Source organism: Schistocerca cancellata, chromosome 6 (genome assembly GCF_023864275.1).
Source record: "Schistocerca cancellata isolate TAMUIC-IGC-003103 chromosome 6, iqSchCanc2.1, whole genome shotgun sequence".
Lineage (NCBI taxonomy): Eukaryota > Metazoa > Arthropoda > Insecta > Orthoptera > Acrididae > Schistocerca > Schistocerca cancellata.
In genome coordinates, this window is record NC_064631.1 from 583,137,234 (window position 1) to 583,159,775 (window position 22,542).

A 22,542-nucleotide genomic window follows, 5' to 3' on the forward strand; every position below is an offset into this window, starting at 1 on the left:
AAATTTGACCTATGTAGATACCCCACTGTGACACTGGCTTTAGGTTTGTAATTTCAAAATAATATTTCTTTCAAGGTAACTTGTCGCGAAGGCTGTATGCAACAGAGGCAGCAAAGAGCGGCCCCGTAAGAACGAAGATAGTTGATGGCGTCTGTGTTGTAACATTAGATGCCCCAAATTCTAAGGTATGTTGGCCTATCTTTTTTGAGTAAAAAGATAAAACAAATACCCTATCAAAATGAGATACTCTAAAAGTTGAACTATAAATTGTTGTAATTTGTAATAAGGTGCATCGCTTGTCAATCTTATGTACAATCGAAATCACCCGGTCGTCTTGATATACCCATCTTTCTTGTAGATTATCATATAAAGTGACAGTGATGTCTACAGCGTTTACTCCGCGGAAAAATCTTTTTCAGAACTATGCTGAACTCGAAAATACACTAGCTAGATTATGGACGTACAAGAATACATGCAACCGCCTGATAAACATCACTTCTCACATTAATTTTAGTAAATACTTTTAAAATCAAGGGACAGATCAATATACAATCTTTGCAGAACTTCCGAAAATCTGTCTTGCATCCGTAGATATATAGATGTTTCGTCCCATTAGCTATGGAGTGCCCACTTTTTGTTCCCCCGTTGTTGATGTAAATGTATGACACATACATAGTATGAAACAAAAAACTTGTCATAAATTTGTATGTTACATGATAGGTTTTTTTTTAATGAATTATCGGCCATTTTTTTGTAGCAAAGTTATCGTTAAAATTCGAGCAAATGTAGACATAGGATTACACCACAAATCAGTGTTACCACAACCTTAAATTTCCATTCCCATTTGTTGGCCTCACTAATTCTCTGATTGTGATCTATGTTGTTACTGAAGTGTTTACAATTAACTACTGTAAACAAATACTTGTTATTCAGTTTTCTTATAAATTTGATGTTAAGTTATATCAGTGAAACAGGGTGCGGCAAAATACTTCAGATTGCTTGCATTTGAAACTTAATCCATTACTAAAAAACTGCTTCTTTATAACCTCTAATGAAAATATTTCATGCAGTGGTAACAACAGGCAAGCGAATGGCAACCTACATAATCCAATCCACAAGTTATTTAAGTCAGTTGATTATTGAGGTGTGGAATTAGAAATGTGTAAGAATCTACTTTCTGGCTATGAAACACCCTATAGTTCCTTGTAATGTAAACTTGTATTAACAACTTCCAATTGACATGGAAATAAAAGCTTAAAAAGAATATAGGTATGAAATTTCATTGAAAATTTGCTTATTCCCTCATGTAGCTCACAATTTGCAGCATTGTCTCCAGAACTGATCTTGGCACTTTGGTTGTGAGTCGAGTGGAAGCAATGAACCAGAGACATGAAAAGTTCTGTGACAAGGTAGGCTTTGACTTCCTGCACTTCCTCCGTAGCATTGAGAATTATAGGGTCCCACAAAATGGTCATGTGTGCACTACACATCAGAGGTTGCTACTCAGGTAGTTCATTGTGAGGGGGGTGCACACAAATGTTTTTTAGATTAGGTGACTCTCCATCTACTCCAGATAAAGACAGCTGTAGGAAACCCAGAAGTATCAGTGTAAGATCGAAAGAAAAATATTAAAATCGCAATGCTAAACTGCCGAAGAATTTGCAACAATGTGCCAGAGTTTGAAGCGTGTATGAAGACCAGTGAAGCTCACATAATACAAAATACAGAAAGCTGGTTTAAACCTGAAATTGATAGCAATGAGATTTTTGGGGAAAATTTAAGTGTATACCAAAAGATAGGAAAATGGGAAGTGAAGGTGTTGTATTTGTTGCAGTAGACAAAAAACTGAGATCCATCAAGATAGAAATTGAAGCTGCATTTGAGATTATTTGGGCAAGAATCAGTATCAGGGGTGGGCATAAAATAATTGGATCCTTCTATCATGCACCAGACTCATCTCCTGATATAACCGAAAACTTAGGAGAAAACCACATTTCACTTGTACTAAATTTTTCCAGTCATAGTGTAATCATTAATGCAGACTTATATCATCCAACAATTAATTGGGGAAAATTACAGTTTTTTAGTGGTGAGCATGATAAAACTTCTGTGAAACTTTGCTAAATATCTTCTCTGAAAACTAACTAGAACTAATGGTTAGGAATGCTACTCACGATGGAAATGTTGGATGTAATGGAAACAAATAGACCTGACCACGTTGAGGATGTCCACACCGAAACTGGTATCAGTGACCATGATGTGGTTGTGTGCAACAGTGATTACCGAAGTACAAAGGGCTTCTAAAACAAGCAGAAAGATAAATATGTTCAGTAAACTAGATAAAAAAAAATCAGTAGTTTCATATCTCAGGGAGGAACTTGAAACATTCAGCACAGGTCAGGAGCATGTTGAGGAACTGTGGCTCAAGTTTAAAAGAAGGTAATTGACCACGCACTGGATAGATGTGTACCTAGAACAACAGTTCATAATGTGAGGGAACCTCCATGATATCAGGTCACTGTAAATAAATTTGTAAAGAAATGGAGATTACTGCAAAATGGATATAAAACGAAGTGTAAGCCTATAGATGCTGAATGAAACACATTTGTCTGTCAAGAGAGCAGTGCATGATGCCTTCAGTGTCTACCATAGCAAAATATTGTCAGTATATTTCTCAAAATCCAAAGAAGTTCTTGTCATATGTAAAGGCTATTAGTGGCACCAAAGTTAATGTCAAGTCCCTAGCGAATGAGAGAGGAAGTGAAACTGAGGGTAGCAAAGCAAAACCGGAAATGCTTAACTCAGTTTTCAAATGTTCTTGTGTAAAGGAAAGGCCAGGAGATTTGCCCCATTTAATCCTCTTACCACTGAAAAGATGAATGAAATAAATATTAGTGTCAGTAATGTTGAGAAACCGCCGAAATTGTTAAAATTGAACAAAGCTCCAGGCCCCGATGGACTGTCAGATTCTATACTGAATTTGCAGCTGAGTTCACTGCTGGATTAGATTAAAGAGAATTGGAGTAACTTGTACAAACATGTTAAATCATGAAAAGCATTGTTAATTTTCCAGAAATTTAAACAGGCAATGATCTGACAGACTGCATCTCCTTTAAATTTAAACAGGCAATGATCTGACAGACTGCATCTCCCAAAGGGGATAAGAGGGTTGTGCCACGAATCTACCAGGTGAAGAAGACAACTCTTGTAACCAACTCAGCAAAATCTCTAAATGTTCAGAAATGAAAAATTGGGCACTTCACAAAACGAAAAATAGTAGTACCCTATGACTATAATATCAATGTGCCACTGTTGTAATCAGCCAATTCATACAAGTACCTCGGTATAACACTTTGTAGGGATATGAAATGGAATGATCATGTAGGTTCAGCCATGGATAAAACAGGTGGTAGACTTAGGTTAATTAGTAGTGTTGGGTCTTGTCCACTAGTCTCGTATAGGATGCCTAAGGGATGCTGCATTCTTGGAATGCTATACAACAATTCAAGTAGATAACATTAGTAGTATTATCTCTATAAAGCAGATTGACAATACTTAATGTGGAGATTTACAAGGAATAGTCCCAAGCGATGGCGACAAGCAAACAGTAATATTATTGGCTATGCAATGTTCCTGCAAGTTTGGCACACATCGCTAAGAACTGACCTGCGAGTGCTGGTCTACAACAGTGCCTCTACTGTCCACTAATGTCTGTATACAGAGCTGATCTGAGTGGCCAAGGCTGGCAGGAACGGTGCTTATATTCACTTCTTGCAGAGGTCGCACCTGGTGCGGCGCAGTCCTTGTCAGAGGGCTATTCACTGAAGTTTCCTCACCACCTTCTCTGGCCCTGCATTCTCCATCTTCGTTTCAGCTCTTGTGGTTATGCCAGAACAGGTAGAATACTGGGGAAGTGCAATCAGTCTACTGAAGAGATTGCTCACAAATCACTTCCGTGACCCATCCTAGAATATTACTAAAGTGTGTGGAAGCTGTACCAGATAGGACTAACAGGGGATGTTGGACATATACAGAGAAGGTCAGTACAAATGGTCACGGGTTTGTTTAAACAATAGGTGAGTATCACAGAGATACTGTAGGAGCTGAAATGACAAGACTCTTGAAGACAGACATTATGAAGTTTCAAGAACTTGCTTTAAATGAATACTCTAGAGATATACTACAACCTGTACAAATTGCTCACACAGGGAGTGTGAGGATAAGATTAGAATAATTACTGTATGCACAGAAGCATTCAGTCAGTCATTCTTCACATGCACCATACTTGAATGGAACAGGAAGGAACCCTAATAACTGATACATTGGGATGTACCCTCTGCCATGCACCTCACGTTGGTTTGCAGAGTAGATGTAGATCCATGCAGGATGGCAAGTAATACTACGCAAGAAGGGTGGAACTGTTACTCTGGCAACTATTTATTTACACTTTATACAAACTAGATACACGTTTCGCAGTTTTTCTGTGCGCATCTGAACTCTGCAAACCACTGTGAAATGCTTGGCAGAGGGTACGTCCCATTGTACTATTTACTAGGGTTTCTTCCCATTCCATTAATGTGTGGACCGTGAGAATAATAATTGTATGTGAGTGCTGTAATTATTCTACTCTTATCCTCATAACCCCTATGTGAGTGATACATAGTGGGTTGTACTATATTCCAAGAGTAATTTATAGCCTATTCTTAAAACTTCATTAGTAGCCTTTCTCATGATAGTTTACATCTATCTTCAAGAATCTTCCAGTTCAGTTTCTTCAGTATTACTGTGACACTCTCCCATGGATCAAACAAACTGGTGACCATTTGTGCTGCTCTTCTCTATATACGTTCAGTATCCCCTGTTAGTCCTATGTGATATGGGTTCCACATATTTGAATCAGACGAGTGATTTGTAAGCAATCTCCTTTGTTGCACTTCCCCAGTATTCTACCAATAAACCAAAGTCTACCACCTGCTTTACACCAGACTTGAGCCTGTGTTATCTTTCCATTTCATAGCTCGACGAAGCAACCAGGTATTTGTACGAGTTTGTAGATTCAGACAGTGACTTATTGATATTGTAGTCATAGGATGCTATGTGTGTGGTGTTGTTGTTGTTGGGGTTTTTTTTTTTTTGTTAAGTGCACAATTTTACATTTCTGAACATTTACAGCAAGTTGCCAATCTTTGCTCCACTTTGATGTCTTATCAAGATCTTACTGAATATTTATGCATCTTCTTTCAGATAGTACTTCATTATAGATGATTGCATCATCTGCAAAACTCTAAGATTGCTATTAATATTGTCTGCAAGGTCATTAATGTACAACATGAACAGGAAGGGTCCCAACACACTTCCCTGGGGCACACCTGAAGTTACTTTTATATTTGATGATGACTCTCCACTCAAGCTGTGTCCTCCCTTCCAAAAAGTCCGGAATCCAGTCACAAATTTCACTTGGTACCCTATATGATTGTACTTTTAACTAGTGTAGTTGTTACTAAATCAAATGCTTTTTGGAAATCTAGAAATGCTGTATCCAGCCAATTGCCTTGATCTAAAGCTTTCAGTATGTCATGTGAGAAAAGTGCAAGTTGTGTTTCACATGATACATGTTTTTGAAATCCACCCTGGGTGACATGGACGAGTTCATTCTGTTAGCAATACCTCATTATGTTTGAAATCTGAATATGTTCTAAGATTCTACAACATATCAATCACTTCTACTACCCTTCTCGAAGGCAGGTGTGACATAAGCTTTTTTCCAAGAACTGTGGACAGTTTTTTGTCGAGGGATCTACAGTAGATTATAGTTAGGAGAGGTGCTAACTTAGTCGAAAAGTATAGAATCTGACCGGGATTCCATTGAGCCCAGGAGATTTGCTCAGTTTTAATGACTTCAACAATTTCTCAACCCATTGACACTAAGTATTTCACTCACCTTTTCAGAGGTATGGGGATTAAATTGGGGTAATTTTCCATTGTAAAAGAAACATTTGAAAATCAAGCTAAGGATTTTGGCTTTTGCTTTTCTGCTCTAGATTTCAGTTCCTGTCTCAATTGCTGGGGACTGGACATTAACTTTGGTGCCACTAACAGCCATTACATATGACCAGAATTTCTTTGGGTTTTGTGAAAGATCACTTGACAACATTATGCTACATTCTTCATTGTGTCTGCACGTATTGCTCTCTTGAAAGCCAAATGTGTCATTCAGTGTCTGTATGTAGCCCTAAGCTTTGTTTTATCCCTATTATGCAGGAGTCTGTCTCTTTAGAAGTTTCTTTGCAGTGACTGTGCACCATAGTGTCCCTCCCATTATGAACTGTTCTATTGGATACATATCTATCCAGAACATGGTCAGTTATTTTTTGTAAAACTTGAGCTTTAGTTCTTCTACAGGCTCTTGCTTGATGCTGAAAGTTTCAAGCTTCTCATTGAGGTACGACATTACTGATTTTTATTTAGTTTATGGAACATATATATCTGTCCTTTGCACTTTGGACATTCTCAGAGGTATGGTCTATTTGTTGCCATTAGATATGGTGTTCTGAACTATCTGCCAGTAAAAGCATTGTGTATAATCTGTTGCCAGTTATGTGGAAGTCTTAGGGTACCTTTAGCAGTCCCAGTCATGTGGATAGTTTGAAACTTCCTGGCAGATTAAAACTGTGTACCGGGCCGAGACTCGAACTCTGGACCTTTGCCTTTCGCAGGCAAGTGCTTTATCATTTGAACTACCCAAGCACGACTCATGCCCTGTCCTCACAGCTTCACTTCCGCCAGTACCTCATCTCCTACCTTCCAGATTTCACAGAAGCTCTCCTGTGAATCTTGCAGAACTAGCACTCCTGGAAGAAAGGATATTGCAGACACATGGCTTAGCCACAGCCTGGGGATGTTTCCAGAATGAGATTTTCACTCAGCAATGGAGTGTGTGCTGATATGAAACTTCTTGACAGATTAAAACTGTGTGCCGGACCAAGACTCAAACTTGGGAACTTTGCCTTTTGCGGGCAAATGCTCGACCGTCTGAGTGCTAGCAGGAGTGCTAGTTCTGCAAGGTGCACAGGAGAGCTTCTGTGAAGTTTGGAAGGTAGGAGACCAAGATACTAGCAAAAGTGAGGCTGTGAGGATGGGGCATGAGTCGTGCTTGAGTAGCTCAGATGGTAGAGCACTTGCCTGTGAAAAGCAAAGGTCCAGAGTTCTAGTCTTGGTCTGGCACACAGTTTTAATCTGCCAGGAAGTTTCATATCAAGCGCACACTCCACTGCGGAGTGAACATCTCATTCTGAAATCGCATCTTGCGTTTTAGGTGGCCAAGCATCGTTATGGAAAATGATGGGCGGTTCCTTCGGAAAGTGTTTCCACTTTTTTCACTTTTGTGTGAACAGTTTAGAGAAAGAAGTGGCAACTGCCTGCAACTATCTCAGAGAAAAGAGTGGCAACACTTTCTGCAAGACCTGCTCGTATTTTTGGAGGACAATATTCGGGCACATATGGCCCAAGTTGACTGATTTCTTTGGTGGATGGGTCTCTGAAGTGCTTTACCACTGATCACACTCCTCAGACGTAAGTCCTTATGACTTCAACTTGATTTCTAAATTGAAGGTAGCACTTCATAGCATTAACTACAGAACTGTTAGAGAGATACGTTGAGCAATAGACCACTCCACTTTGAAGTATCAACAGAACTGGTGTTGCTAAGAGTGTCCCAAGACTTCCATATTGCTGGCAACATGTTATAAACAAGGATTGTGACTACTCCGAAGGACTGCAAAACTTTGAAATGTTTCTGTTTTGTGTAAGTTGTAAATAAATAGTTGCCACTTAAGTGCCAAACCTCATATAGTTGCAAATAGAGGGTAGTGACTGTACTTGAATATCACGTATTGAAACTACTACTCACACGGTATCAACTGAAATCAATACATGTCTGCTTTACTTCATACAGCCATGTTTCTGAACGTGCTAATTGACTATGATGCGGCACATATGGTTGTGGTGTAAAATAAGGAAAGTGAGTCAAACAACATACCTATGAAGTGATTTATATTGTCAAATTTTGCTTGTAAAAATATTAATTGATAATGATATAGTATGTTAGGGCTGAGTGAAAGCAGAGTATTTATCTTAGAATGAGGATGACACCTGCATTATATTAGGAATAGCATTATGAAGAGCACTTATAAATGTTGAAGGAGCTTATTGCTAGTGTAAAGATACTGCGATGCTGTCATGTTTTATTTATGTGAATAAGCTAGTTTAATAAAATTATAGAGACCTCATTGTGTAATAATTTATATTAATGTATTGTCAGAAGTATTAACTACGTATTGCTTTGATCTGTTCTGAAACTTGCTGATTTTTCAGGTCAATACACTTGGAAAGGATGTGGCTGCAGGATTTGAAGATGCACTTAGACAAATATCAAGCAATCCAGCAATTACCTCAGCTGTTATTATATCAGGAAAACCAGGAAGTTTCATTGCTGGTGCTGATATTAATATGTTACAAGCTTGTAAAACAGAAGCTGAAGTCTCAAAGATATCTCGCGATGCCCACGTGCTTCTGGCCAGCATAGAAAATAGTAAAAAACCAATTGTTGCAGCTATTATGGGTCCTTGTCTTGGAGGTGGACTTGAGGCAAGTCTAAATTATTACATTTTTCTGTTTCACACTCAGTTCAGTAACAGCACATTTTGTTTTGTTTTGTAGGAAATGTTATCAATGTTATGGATGCTTACAGTCTGGAATGATTTTTTCTGCTGTAACCTTTCAGTTCTTGTATATTTTACAGTACATATCTTTGAAGTATGTAATACATGTGAATGAATGCGCTGGTTGATTTTACAAAAAGTTCCAATATTGCTGGTATAAATGTTTGAAACCATTGAACCTAAAGCTTTTACAGCTTGAAATTAGTTTCTACAATAAAAAAGGGTAATATAGAGGATAAATTGCCTAAAAGAGGCACAAAATGGCTTGATAAAAAGTTGCTATCTGACATAACTGAAAGAACTTATAAACCCAAACAAGATTTCACCTACTCCACCATATGTATTATCTGCAGTATGTGTGTTTGAAATATTTTGAACATATTTACAACAGTGAGCAAGTTCTATGATACAGTAAGCTTACATTATTGTAGCATACATAATTATTTTGTACTGAATATTTACATATTCATGTAAGTAATTCACTCTTTTGTAACTACCACTTTTGAATAGTGCTAAATCAGCAACCACTCTTCCCTTGTCTAAATTAATATTTTCATATGTGCGCAAGTAGATATTTGTGGCAAACTGAAACATTAACGGTAAAACCAAGTGTCTGTGATTAATATCGTGTTATGTGAATTTGTGTTGTATAAAAGCTGCTTACTGTAGCTAATTCTGTGTAGCAAATAATTCATACACGTATTTCATGCCCCAGTAGGTTATCCCTTGTTTTAGGGTTTACAGTTCTAACACAGTATGTGAGTAAATGAAATACTGGGATAATTTGTAGATGACAGGGATGTAAAGTCAGTAGAAATTACGAGTAGTTTGAAGTGTAACCAGAAGAAAAAAATGTTTTAATTTTATAGTGAAAGAAGTCTTAATTCGGTTGGATGAAATTGAAGCATACAAAACAAAGTGAAATGGACTGATAGAAAGACAGTGGTACTGAAAACATCGTGGAGAGGAGAATTAGTTTGGTAGGGCAATTAGTTCCATTAGACCTTAGAAATTTGAAATTGTGACATCACTGGATGTAGCAATCACAATACTGTTAGAGACATAGAAATTTTGTAGTCACAAAGTATTTTAAAAATCTGAAGGGTCCCAGTGCTGTAAAAATGATCAGATATGTAATTATTGCTTCTGAATAGCATGTCCGTGTGAATTGCAATATCATAAATAAGACTCACAGCACAGTCTGCTGCTTATGATTCTGCACTTCACGTTGATGTGCTATTTGTAGCCAAGCATTTTATGAGACACTTTATATATATATGGCAGATCTCTAAAACTTCTGTTTGCAATTGAGGTATAAACTGTTTTCTGGGTGCAATAAGAAACAAATTATCTTTGGCCAATGCAGCAAAACAAATTTAGGATAACAGCACCTTTTAATTGCTAATGTGTGATTTTTCCCTTTCATGTTTTGTGTTTCTCACAGGGAACACACCAGAAGAGCTGACAGTTGTTGCAGTTGTCTTTATACCTTTATACTGCGTATGTTTAAGATAGAAACGTTACTTAAGACAGAAGCTATACTTGCAACATTACGGTGAGGTAACCTGTTACCTACTTGCAGTTCTATTTTAAGACTTGGGACTTTGGTCACTACAAAATTAATCTGCTGTAACTGGTTCTTCTTACAGAGGCAAGGGCTGTCTTACATTGCATTACTTTTATTGAATTTTCTTCGCACTACAATAATTCAGCTCTTAACGAAAGTGAATTATACCGTGTATTGGATAATTCGGATGTGAAGGCATTTCACACCTGTCAAAGAGTTAGTTAAAGACTAAAGCAGTTAGTCTTTCAATTCTCCATTATTTGGTGATCAGAGGGACATATTTTGAATGTTCCATTGTGCCTGAACTTTCAGTGGGTACTGAATGTGCGCTGGGATCCAATAAATTGCTATTGATGTTTCACTTATGTTTCCTCATTTGTCAGTTGCTGATGAGTAAAACATCATGCCTGTAAAAATCATGTTTCTAGTGAGTGAGTGAGTGAGTGAGTGAGTGAGTGAGTGAGTGTGTGTGTGTGTGTGTGTGTGTGTGTGTGTGTGTGTGTGTGTGTGTGTGAGAGAGAGAGAGAGAGAGAGAGAGAGAGAGAGAGATTTCTACAGTTTGTCATTTAAGTGTAATTGAGACAAGACAATGACAGAATTGAATGGCAAGATTCTTAGAGCAGCAGTTGTACAACATGATACTAAATTGTTTGGTTTACATGTTAACCAGATGATTCTCTCTCTCTCTCTCTCTCTCTCTCTCTCTCTCTCTCTCTCTCTCTCTCTCTCTCTCACACACACACACACACACACACACAGTCTCTCAATAAAACACACTGCCTCATTTGATTAATAAGATGAAATTTTGTTCCCAAGCGTAACGTGGAAAATAATTATGTCTACATATGAGATATACTTCTTTGTTTTCTCATTTATATTAAGTATGGCCAGTGAACATTGGATGTTCTAGGTCATCGTTTTGCAAATAGTTATTTGGTAAGAACATTGCAAAATTCACAAGAGGTAGTTAAAATTTCAACACTGCACCCAAAACAACTCCTCTTGCATTTAACACTCACTTTTTTTATGTATTATTTGATGAACCTTAGGAAATGTGTGCATCCCATGAAGAGGTGGTTAACAGCCTCATAAGTAATGAAAATTTTGCCACAGAGGTCATAAATAAATGTGGGGACCAGATGATGAGAAATTCTCCTAAGAATTTTTGGCCTGTTTTCTCCTCATACACTTTACCACAGTGGCCTGTCGACCTTGTTGTTTGATGAGTGCTATATCTTAATAATTAGTTCTTTTCCAGGTTAGAAGTTCAACCACCTAGAGTTGAAAGTTGACAGTACTGCAAGTTAGTTTGAGTCTCTCTTTGAAGTTTTTCTGGCCACCGTGGAGGGTCTTTACTTAGATGATTCAGAGTAGAATACAGGCTTTTGAATGTGAAGCATACATATTGCATGCTCAACCTGTTGGAACTTTTTTGCTAGCACAATCTCTGTGTAGCACGTTTGAAAACCTCCGCTGTTGGAAAGCAGTGGAACTAACTGTTAAAGCTAATGAGGGGCAGCAAGTGGGGGATTCATGTGTCCCTTGCAAGTGACTAATACATGTAATCTGTAATGCAGGTGTCTTCTGTATGTATCACAGAATCTGTCTTTACATTTATTCATTACATGAGTAGAGAGCAGACATCAGATATGATGTCTTGGGGCAGACAACTCTCACACAGAATAAAGACAGAAAAGCTTTTCTATTTAATTAAAAAAGTTTTCAGACAACACAGTACATGTTACATTTATACTAGTTGCAGGAATGACACTTCACAGATCCCGCATACACATGCTTCGTTCTTTTCACAGTGCTCCTTGCCACATAGCTCGTAGACAAAATACTTGACCTAGTGATAAGTGGTAAGTGTTAAGGCAAATAAATCTAAGCCTGTTTATATTGTGAACAGATTGTAGTAGAAAATGACTTTCCTGTTCTGAGAGTACCTCCCTATCCCTGGGATATGTATCCAGTAAAAGTGATTTGGAAGTTATGCAAACAAAAATCACAAAAAATTTCGACCTTTTTGTTGGAAGCTTTGGGGTACCTGACATGAAGGAGCATGAAAGAAGTATCTGTAGAAGAATGATTGAAAATATGTGCACTTGTAAAAAATATTTGAAAGGAATACTGGCATCATGATGCTTAAATGTGGCAGGAACCAGTAAAGGTTGAAATACAGATGGAATACAAAAGTGTTGCTGAAGATTCCGTTCAATGTTGTGGATACACTTCAGTTTGCAACTGTGCATTTACACATGTGCATTTGTGCATGCATAATTTCCCTGAAATGGAGGCCATGTGTAAAAGTGTATCCCTTTCCACTTTGGGAATCTGTTGCTTTTTAGCAGGTGACAAGTACTTCTTATCAGCTGTTGCTCACATGTATGTTCTTGTGTTCTGTGACGTTTGTGTGTTCCAAGTGACTGATCAGTGGAAATGATTTCTGTTGACTCGAAAGAGTGTACACTCAAATTTATTAAAGGTTTTGGGGAAAGAGAAGTATTGCAGGACTCCTAGTCAAAAGATTATTTGAATTAAACTTTGAGGCACAATGCACTACAGGAACTTACTGCCAATTATGGTCTTGACTTGGCCGGAATAAAAACAAAATTAAGTCCTTGCTCTTATTTGCAAAGAATATGAAAGGTATCAAAATAAGGAAAGTGAAAGTGGGGCAGAAGAAAATTTCTCCATCAAAGTTGTGAATGACACAACTGAATGCTGCTATTTATTGAGTCAAACATCCACTCTAACAGAAAACTATTTTCCTGCTATGGTTCCTTAATATTACAAATGAACACTTGCCTGATGGCATGGCATTAACAAAGCTGTGATAACATAATAAAAAATAATATTTAAGAGTATGATGCAAAATGGTATTTCATTTTGGCACAATTTGATGCATGGCACCTAATTGAATGATATCTAAATAACTTTGTTGTCTCTTGCCAGTCTGTATATTGCCACTATATAGATATATAGTTGAGTGGACAATTGATAGTCCAGTTACTCCATACATAGTGACTGTTAGTACTGAGTGGGCTGCAGGCACTGCAGTGAGCTCTCTAATTGCTGGTTCAAGACTGCCTGAGTGTCCGTGATGTGTTGTGTTTTGGTGCCTCTGTGTCCACCAGTACAAAGTTGTCTGCAGTTGACAGCTTTTCACATTGGCTGTTCACACTATTGGTGGACATAAATGATGTGCTGAAGGAGGAGCAGGAAGTCCATAATTGTGTGTCCCCCATCTGTAGACTGCTGCACAGCACTGGGTGATGCCAAGTGAGTGTCAGTGCCCATGTGGTGTCAGCTTCTTGCAGTATTTGTTGTGTACAAATACTGGTACACAACGTACCTCCCACGGGGAGTGGGGTGGGGTACTGATGAAGCCATTCATTACTGTCTTACTTCCTGTTTGATGGTGTGTGTGTGTGTATTTGGTGGGTGCACATATGTTTCTCCCGCTGGCATTAACCTGCAGCACTGTGGAGGAAACCCATGCAAAACCATGATGAAGGGGAGGCCAGTCAAGCATTACCTTTTTGATGGCTGTAGGCTGCTCTCAGTTGGAAGATGCAATGTCTGTGTCCATCAGTTCATCACATGCTGGATGTAGTTGGGACCTGCTGCTAAAGGTATGGGCACTAGTGGGGGTGGCTACTGGCTGCATCGCAAGGTCCATCAGCTGTCTAGCACATATAGGTCTTCTGACAGTGAAAAGAAAACAGTCTAGGAGTTCTGCCTATATGCATATCAGTAAAGTGGTACTGGATATGATTTGTATGACACATTGAAACTCCATTTGAACATTAGATCTAAAGCAGAGCATTGATGAGTGCTTTGTGACTGTGCCTGGTACCCATGCCGTTTTCCCCATACATGTACATTGAAATGAGTACCAGCTCATTGACTTTAACCCTATGGTGATGAGTGACGTATCTCATTTGTCACTTGGATTTACTCCAAAAAGACAAGCAATGTTCGAGGTGTGAAAAAAGTAATGATACTGACAACATTGCGAGCAATTTTTTTATTTTATTTTATTTTTTTTTTTATGTTATGAAAATGGAACAGCAGAATTTAGAGTAATGTTATGCGAGAAAGTTTTGTGATCAACTTGGGAATCGGTGAGTGTGACCTTTCCAAAGTTGATATGGGCCAATGGGGAACATGGCTTATCAAGATCTCAAATTTTTAGAAGGTTGAGAACATGTTGAAGATGAACCACACTCAGGGAGACCATAGGTTTCACAGACAGACAAGAAGTCTGCCAAAAGCAACAAGGCAAGATCTGGAAAACCAGGTACTGTTGTGAAGAATGTGATGTTTACTTTGTTTTCTATAATGCTTTGAAATTTTTCACACGAAGGCAAATGTAACTAATTTTCGATAAAGAAAACCATGTTTTATTTTAGTACAAACAAATTCTAAACTTATCTCCATTTAGGAAATTAAAGATGGAAAAAAATTGTTGTCAGTGTTAAGACAATACATTTTTCTTTAAGTATAAAAAAATTGTCACTGAGATGCACCTATTTCTTGGCAGTATTTCATAACTTAAAGACCCCTCTGTCAAATGCCATAAATTTGTCTAAGTTCTGTTCAATAGAACCTGCAAAACAAAACTCAGAAAAACTATGAAAATGAAAATGCACAGTAGAACGACACCCTAGCTGTCCAGTCCTCAAAGTGTAAAATTTTTTGTTTAGACTGTTGTTGAGGCTTGGTATGTTGCTGCACGAGTGGCTTTAAAATTGAAATTAATCAGTTCTAGAAAAATATTGAAAAAGACATTGTAATGATGTTGGCTAAATGCAATTTAATGTAAAAAATTTGAGCCATCTCTACCTTGACAATATTTTCCGTGGCCACAGGCAGTAGAACGCTGCTCATGTCTGTATACTGATTTTGGAGGACCATTTTTCGGAAGCTACTAGCTGATCCTCATTGATGTTTTCCCCAAATTTCCATTTGTGAGACAAATGTCATGAATACATTGAACACAGACAATTCACAGGCTTTTTCCTAGGGCTTCTGTGTTGAAGTTTTGCCAAAATCTGTTATTGCTGTCAACAGCACACAATTTTCTTATCAGGAATTACCCAGTGTCTTTAATACAGATATCTGTTGAAAAACAAAACATCAGCTGTTAAGCAAAACATGCCTGCCCTGTTGACATGTGTGAAAGCAAGTCTGCATCCGCATGTGCTGTGGACCTGAATATAATTTCATTGTCATAATTCAGCAGAAGTGGTGCGCCCCCCCCCCCCTCCATGCCCCCAGCAAATATTGAACTGTCCATGCAGGAACAGTATTGTTTGGGCCAGATACAGTAACTCGAGGCTTATGGCTGCCAGTACAATGCGGAAGAAAAGTAGTCTGCAGTTGGCACTGTTCTCTGTTGGCTGCCCACACTTCCGGTGGACATAAATGATGTTTTGAATGAAGGTTCACAGAAACATGAAGAGGAGTTTGAGAGTGGCATTTGGGAGCAGCTGTGTGGCACTGACATACACCAGAGAGTGGTTGTGCCCATGTGGCAGTGGCCTCTCGCTGTATTAGTTATGCACCTCTTGCTTGGCATACAAGAGAACTGATTAGCTTTTTTGGCATTTATCATTTCTAAAGGATGCAAATAAGCCAATGGTCATGATACAGTGCCAGAAATTAGTACAGTTGTTATAATTCGTGGGATAGTAAAATTGCCTTCTATTCATTTGAGCAATTTACATATTTATGAGATCTGTATTACATTCGTGATCAATTTTACATTTATTTGCCTTGCTGAGATACTGATCCCCTTTCAGTTATAAAATATTCTAAAAATTCATCTCCAAATTTTTTGGCATCAGCTGGTGGTTTTCATGGAATACAAATACATAGCTAAAACCTGTATCAGGAAAAGTTATAGTTCTCAATGATCCTGCAGTTACCTCACCAAAAGGGGTATAAATATTTTTAGATATTTGTTACTTCCATAGAAAATTATGCAAGTACTCGCAGCAGTGACACCAGTAACATTTTCCACTTTTAATTCCATTGGTTTCCTAAAACTCTAAAAACAGATGCCATCAAACCAGATGCATTTTCCACTATACAACCACCTCTGTTATGTCTATAATTGTATATTCATTTTGGTGCAACAGAGAACAGTCCAATTATGTTGTGGGGTAATGGAAAAGCATCATCAGTTAACAGAACATTTGGAATGTATAGTTCCCTTCCTGGAAGTTGATTTGGAGGTGGTAAAATGTAGATCATAGCAAGTAAATGAATAACTGTTACCTAATGCAGCAATTGGAATAATGCTGAAGTGTCATTTCTAATTAAAATCGGTACTTCCACTGTACCAAAAATTGTGGAGTAAAAGGAAGACATTTTGTAATTTTATTTATTTTTTCACATAATCACCAAGAACTTCCCTCAAGCGCTTCACAGTTCCACGAATAATCAACCAAATGCTTTGTTTTGAAACATGACAAATATCTGAAACTGCTATATGAATCACCGGCTGACAGGTAGTGAAGTGTTATAGCCACCCTTCTTTCTACAGAAACTGTGTTTCGCATAACAGTATCGTGGCTTAGAGATGTTGGTTTTCAGCTTCCCAGTCATAAAAATGAAAATCATGCTGCAACATTTCTTGTGAAATTTACAAATAAAACAGCTTTCACTTTGTACATCTCACAGTGTAGAATCTCTAATGGAAGTTCTTGGATGGAGCAATGCATAAAATATGGGGAAGGCAACCACTCACCTATAGCAGATCACGGCTTGGGGCACAGTAACACACAACAGAAAACAGCATTCACACTAGCTTTTGAGCACTAGTGCAGTGTTTCCTTTTCATGTGTGAGTATGATGACTTGACTGCCACACCTTGAGTAGGGAACACTGAATGGCAGCTCTGTCTGTTTGATGTGATCTGTTACCTCTTACTCTTCTTCATCAAATATGGTTGCCTTATCGTTTTGTCCTTGTGGTCCGGCTACTCCGTACCATTGCCGTCCTCGAATTTATTCTTCTCGACTTTGTCTCCAGGCAGGATGATGCTGTAAGAGTGTGTCTCACTATTTCTAGCAGCTAAGTGAATGAACACTTCTTCAGTGATAATCTTCTGTATTGTTTCAACTGTGTATGTTAATTATAAAGACAGATCCAATTATCAATAACTCATAATTTCAAATACACCATACAGTATGTCTGACCACACTGAACTCGACTTAAGATAAAAAGTTTATAGTCTCCATTCCTCCCAAGGGTTTACATTGTAGATTTCAATTTTCTCTGAGGTGTTCATGACACCTTCAAAGGGCATTACCAAGTCCATGTCCAGCAAGTGCTAATGCGCTCACCATGTTGTGTCACGCCACTGCATACGCACCGTCTGCACAGATTGCAGATTGGGGCGCGTATAGTTTATTTTTCACATTATATAAATTTTTCACCAGCGTGATCTGCTTCAGTGTAACAGGTCGTTCCCAAGAATAACCCATGTTACCCTACACTACCCCTTTTTTCTCTAGTAATAGTACACTGTTTTTGTGAAGGAGTGCACTGTTGCTAGAAAAAGAGCTACTGCTCGAAAGCTAGTATGATGAATGCAGTTTTCTGTTGTGTGTTACTGTGCTCCATGTATCGATCCACTGTAGTATAGTACCTCTGTTGTTTACATTTTTATCCACAGTCGCCTTTATGGCTTTTTTTCACCTTTTGGTCACAATAGATGCAGCACCAACTACTGAACAAAGAAAGGGATCCAAAGCAGAGGGTTTGAGCACTGAGGCAACATGGATATGAGAATATCCATGCATAGTGTGTTCTTTCCAGTAATTTTTGTGTACGTGCTTTTTCCCAATTCATCTGCAACTGCACACAGGGAAAGAGGCATCAGGTGGACAAAAACAATTTAAAGATGTAATATTTTTACAGAAATCATGACTATTCCCACACAAATTTTAATCAGTAGCTAATATACCTGCTTGAACTACCTAAAGATGATGCTTCCCCGTTGTCACTGTTTTGAAACACAATGTACTTGCATGCCTCGTTCCCTCAGCAGCAGTGTGATACCTGTGTCAATACTAGAGCCATTCCTGCTCAGCAGTAATGTCACGCAGATGAGTTGTACTTGTAATACAAGCCTCCTCTAGACCACTGATAACCAAGCGAGGTGGCACAGTGCTGGAAATGGAAATGCCGTGTGGCTAGGGCCTCCCATCGGGTAGACTGTTCGCCTGGTGCAAGTCTTTAGAGTTGACACCACTTCAGCGACTTGCGTGTCGATGGGGATGAACTGATGATAAGGACAACACAACACACAGTCCCTGAGCGGAGAAAATCTCCGACCCAGCCGGGAATCGAACCCGGGCCATTAGGCATGACATTCCGTCGCGCTGACCACTCAGCTACCAGGGGCGGACGGCACAGTATTGAGCACACTGGACTCACATTTGTGAGGATGAATGTTCAAACCTGCATCCAGACAACATGATTTAGGTTTTCTGTGATTTCTCTAAATTGCTTCAGGCAAGTGCTGGGATGGTTCCTTCGAAAGCGCCCAGCCGACTTCCTTCCCCACCCTTCCCTAACTTATGCCGGACATGAAGCTGAATCGACTTGTGCTCCATTTCCACAGCAATAATGGAAAATATCCTCCCCCATTTCTGTGGTGGGCTCTTGAAGTGTCAGTGTCACTGTTGTCATTTAGTAAAATTTTCCAAAAGAGCTTCATTCTGCCATGTTCTTTCCATAATGCTCTTCTATCTTTGACAACTTTCGTCCAGTCTTCAGAGTTGATGTTCCTGATGGTTTCTCTTGCGTAAATTTATTATTATTATTATTATTATTATTATTATTATTATTATTATTATTCCTCACAGTTTAACCTTTCATTTGGGCCCATATTAACTCTACTGGTTTGAAATGGCAGTGGAAAGCTGGTAGCCTAATGACTGTACGTCCATGTTTCTTTGCTGGTTCGTTGATTTTGTATAGGGTAACTGTGGTTTTTGAAGAGAGATTTTTTCCCGTAAGGTCCACCATTTTTAAGGTCATCATTAATATCCATGTTGTAATGCTGATGCCAATCAAATCATTTTCTCAATTTGGTTTGTCGTGGTAGGTGCCTTGTCAACAACTACTGGATGCTAAGAAGCTTTATCTAGAACAATTCTTGACAGTTCTTTAAGCTTTGCTGTTGCAGAGTCTTCAAACCACTTTGTAAATTTAGCATGGTTCATTTGTTTGTAATAATCCGCTGTTTTCTCTGATTTAAAAAGTGGGAAACTGTTTGAGAGAGAATATTGCAAGGTGCCTGCATGAAGACGAATTAGTCTGCCCTCTTGCTAGAAGGGATTGCCATTGTTCCTTTTACCGGTGTCTTCTGTCCAGCCCTATTTGACAGTGTGACCACAATTGACCCACATTTCGTCAAGCCACACTACCTTGTTAATGTTTATGCTGCAGGTGTTCCTTAAAAATTGGCATCGTCAAGCAGCTTCATTGTCCCTCTCCATCAACAGCTTATGGCCACAGAAATGTCTTCAGTGACAACTTGTAATCAAATGTTTTACCTTCAGTCTGTATTCACACGTATATGACTATATTGTTTTGCTCCAGTTGTTTCACAGGCATTTCATCAGCATTACACCATTATTATCTATGTGTAACATGCAATATTGACCTCCATTTAGTAGATTCTTTTTTACGATTATAGGACATATGTAATTTTCTCCCTAGTGTAAGTTAATAGTGTGCAACTGTCCTCTTATTTTACCAGGAGTACCGGTATGAAATGAGCGTTAAGATACAAATAGGGAACATTTGTTGTGAACGAGCCTTAATTTTTGTTTGTTTTGGTTGGTATGACATCTGTCAAAGATATTTAGTATACATAAAGTCATGGAACAAACATCATCATGTTTTCATCGTGTTAAGAATGTCGAATTTTGTACCAGAAAGTGATGATTTGTGGAAAGCATTAATTTTTTGTTTTAATTTGAAAAAAAGTGCTGCAGAGTCGCATTGAATGCTTGTCAAGGCATATGGTGATCATGCTCTATCAGAATCAACATGCAAAACATGGTTTCAACGGTTCAGAAGTAATGATTTTGAGGTAAGAAATGAAGAACGTGGAAGACCACCAAAAAATTTCGAAGATGCTGAATTGCAAGCAGTATTGGATGAAGATGATACTTTGAGTCAGAAGCAAATGGCAGCAATGCTAAATGTTGCACAACAAACAATTTATGACCGTTTGAAAGCTATGGGAAAGATCCAAAAGTGTGGAAAATAAGTGCCACATGAATTGAATGAAAGACAGATGGAAAACCGAAAAACCATTTGTCAAATTTTGCTTCGAAGACATGAAAGAAAATCAATTTTGCATCAAATTGTTACTGGCGATGAAAAATGGATTTATTTTAAGAATCCTAAACGAGAAAAATCATGAGTTAATCAGGGACAACCATCAACATCGACTGCAAAACCAGATCGATTCGGCAAGAAGACAATGCTTTGTGTTTGGTCGGATCGGAAAGGTGTAGTGTATCATGAGCTTCTGAAACCCGGTGAAACTGTGAATACTAATCGCTACAGACAACAGATGATCAATTTGAACTATGCATTGATTGAAAAAAAAGACCAGAATGGGCCAGAAGACATGGCAAAGTAATTTTTTTACACGACAATGCACCTGCACACAAAGTAAAACTGGTTCAGAATACAATCCAAACACTTGGCTGGGAGCTGCTACCCCACCCACCATATTCACCAGACTTGGCCCCTTCCGACTACCATTTGTTTTCATCAATGGGACACGCATTGGCTGAGGAACACTTCGATTCCTACGAAGAAGTCGAAAATTGGGTTTCTGATTGCTTTGCTTCAAAAGATGAACATTTCTATTGGAGTGGTGTCCACAAATTGCCAGAAAGGTGGTCAAAACGTATAGAAAGCAATGGTCAGTACTTCGAATAAAATGTTTTTACTTTTCAATTCAAAATTAGTGTTTCATTTTCACAAAAAACGCTCATTTCATACCGGTACACCTGGTATTTCCTCAATTTATCTGCATCTTTGCTGTAACTTTGTTTATAGTTTGGTATTGTTATGTTATTACATATTGCCACCTTATATAAGACTTGCACCATCCCCTTTTTGTTATCTATTTCATATTGAAAATGGCACAATAAATTGCTGAAACTGGTAGCCTAATAAAATAACAATTTGGAAATTAGACTGCTGAACTGGTGTCACAAATGTGCATCTACGCACCTGTCTTATCATAATGATTTGACCTCATCTTGATACTGCTCTTGGTGTTTTGGTGTCTCTTTAGCTGCATGTGTGAATAGGTAGTTTCACTAGAAAAAGAGCTAGTACTCGAAAGCTTGTTTTGTTATTTTGTTATGTTCTCTGTTGTGTGTTTCTGTGTCTCACGAATCAGTCCACTATTGTGAGTGGTTGCTTTTCACTTGTTTTACGTATTGCTCTATCCAGCAATTTCCATTATTGTGAAAGTTCTGTCAGACATATTAACATGGAGCTTGAGGGCACAGAGGACATAGCTCACATTGCATTGCTGCCAGTTGAGTCAGTGGATAGGTCGGGCTTCATTAGGCATGACCCGCATCACAGTAAGTATGGAAAGGAGAGACTGGCAAAGATTGTGACAGTGTAGTGGGAGGTGGTGAGACCAGTCATGGAAAACTTTGTGTAGTAATTGGCGTTGCAGGTGTACATTTTTTTTAGACTGAAATCAGCTGATAGATCTCTCTGCTCAAGGGCAGTCTTCTTAACAAAGGAATCACCTCCAAAAAAGGTAAAAATTAATGTGAGGTGAATTTGTACTCTCAAATACAATTACTTTACATGTTAAAAATTTTCCCAAGGAAACATCACAGTTATCACTCAGTTTCATTGTAAATATCAAACTGACAGCTTGAGATACAACAACAGAATGCTCCCAGATTTTACAAATAACTCCTCGTCTTCATTTTTGATGACATCAGCAGCATTGTCACAGCATGCTCTTTACTCTTTGTCTTCTAGGTAGTGTGTGGGCAAAGCATCACTTTCTTGTTGTTGTGGTCTTCAGTCCAAAGACTGGTTTGATGCAGCTCTCCATGCTACTCTGTCGTGTGCAAACTTCTTCATCTTCCAGTACCTACTGCAATCTACATCCTTCTGAATCTGTTTAGTGTATTCATCTCTTGGTCTCCCTGTTCGATTTTTACCCTTCGCACTGTCCGC

The 22,542-nt window shown here is 38.4% G+C and overlaps 1 protein-coding gene across 1 annotated transcript in view; it reads left to right on the forward strand.

Annotated features, from left to right (window-relative positions):
* The window catches only part of LOC126190706 (trifunctional enzyme subunit alpha, mitochondrial), a 157,446-nt gene that overhangs the window by 261 nt on the left and 134,643 nt on the right, over positions 1 to 22,542 (forward strand). Inside the window, exons 2-3 of the mRNA XM_049931175.1 lie at positions 76 to 185; positions 8,374 to 8,646. Of these exons, the coding sequence (XP_049787132.1) occupies positions 76 to 185; positions 8,374 to 8,646 (383 nt within the window). The remainder of the gene's footprint in view (positions 1 to 75; positions 186 to 8,373; positions 8,647 to 22,542) is intronic.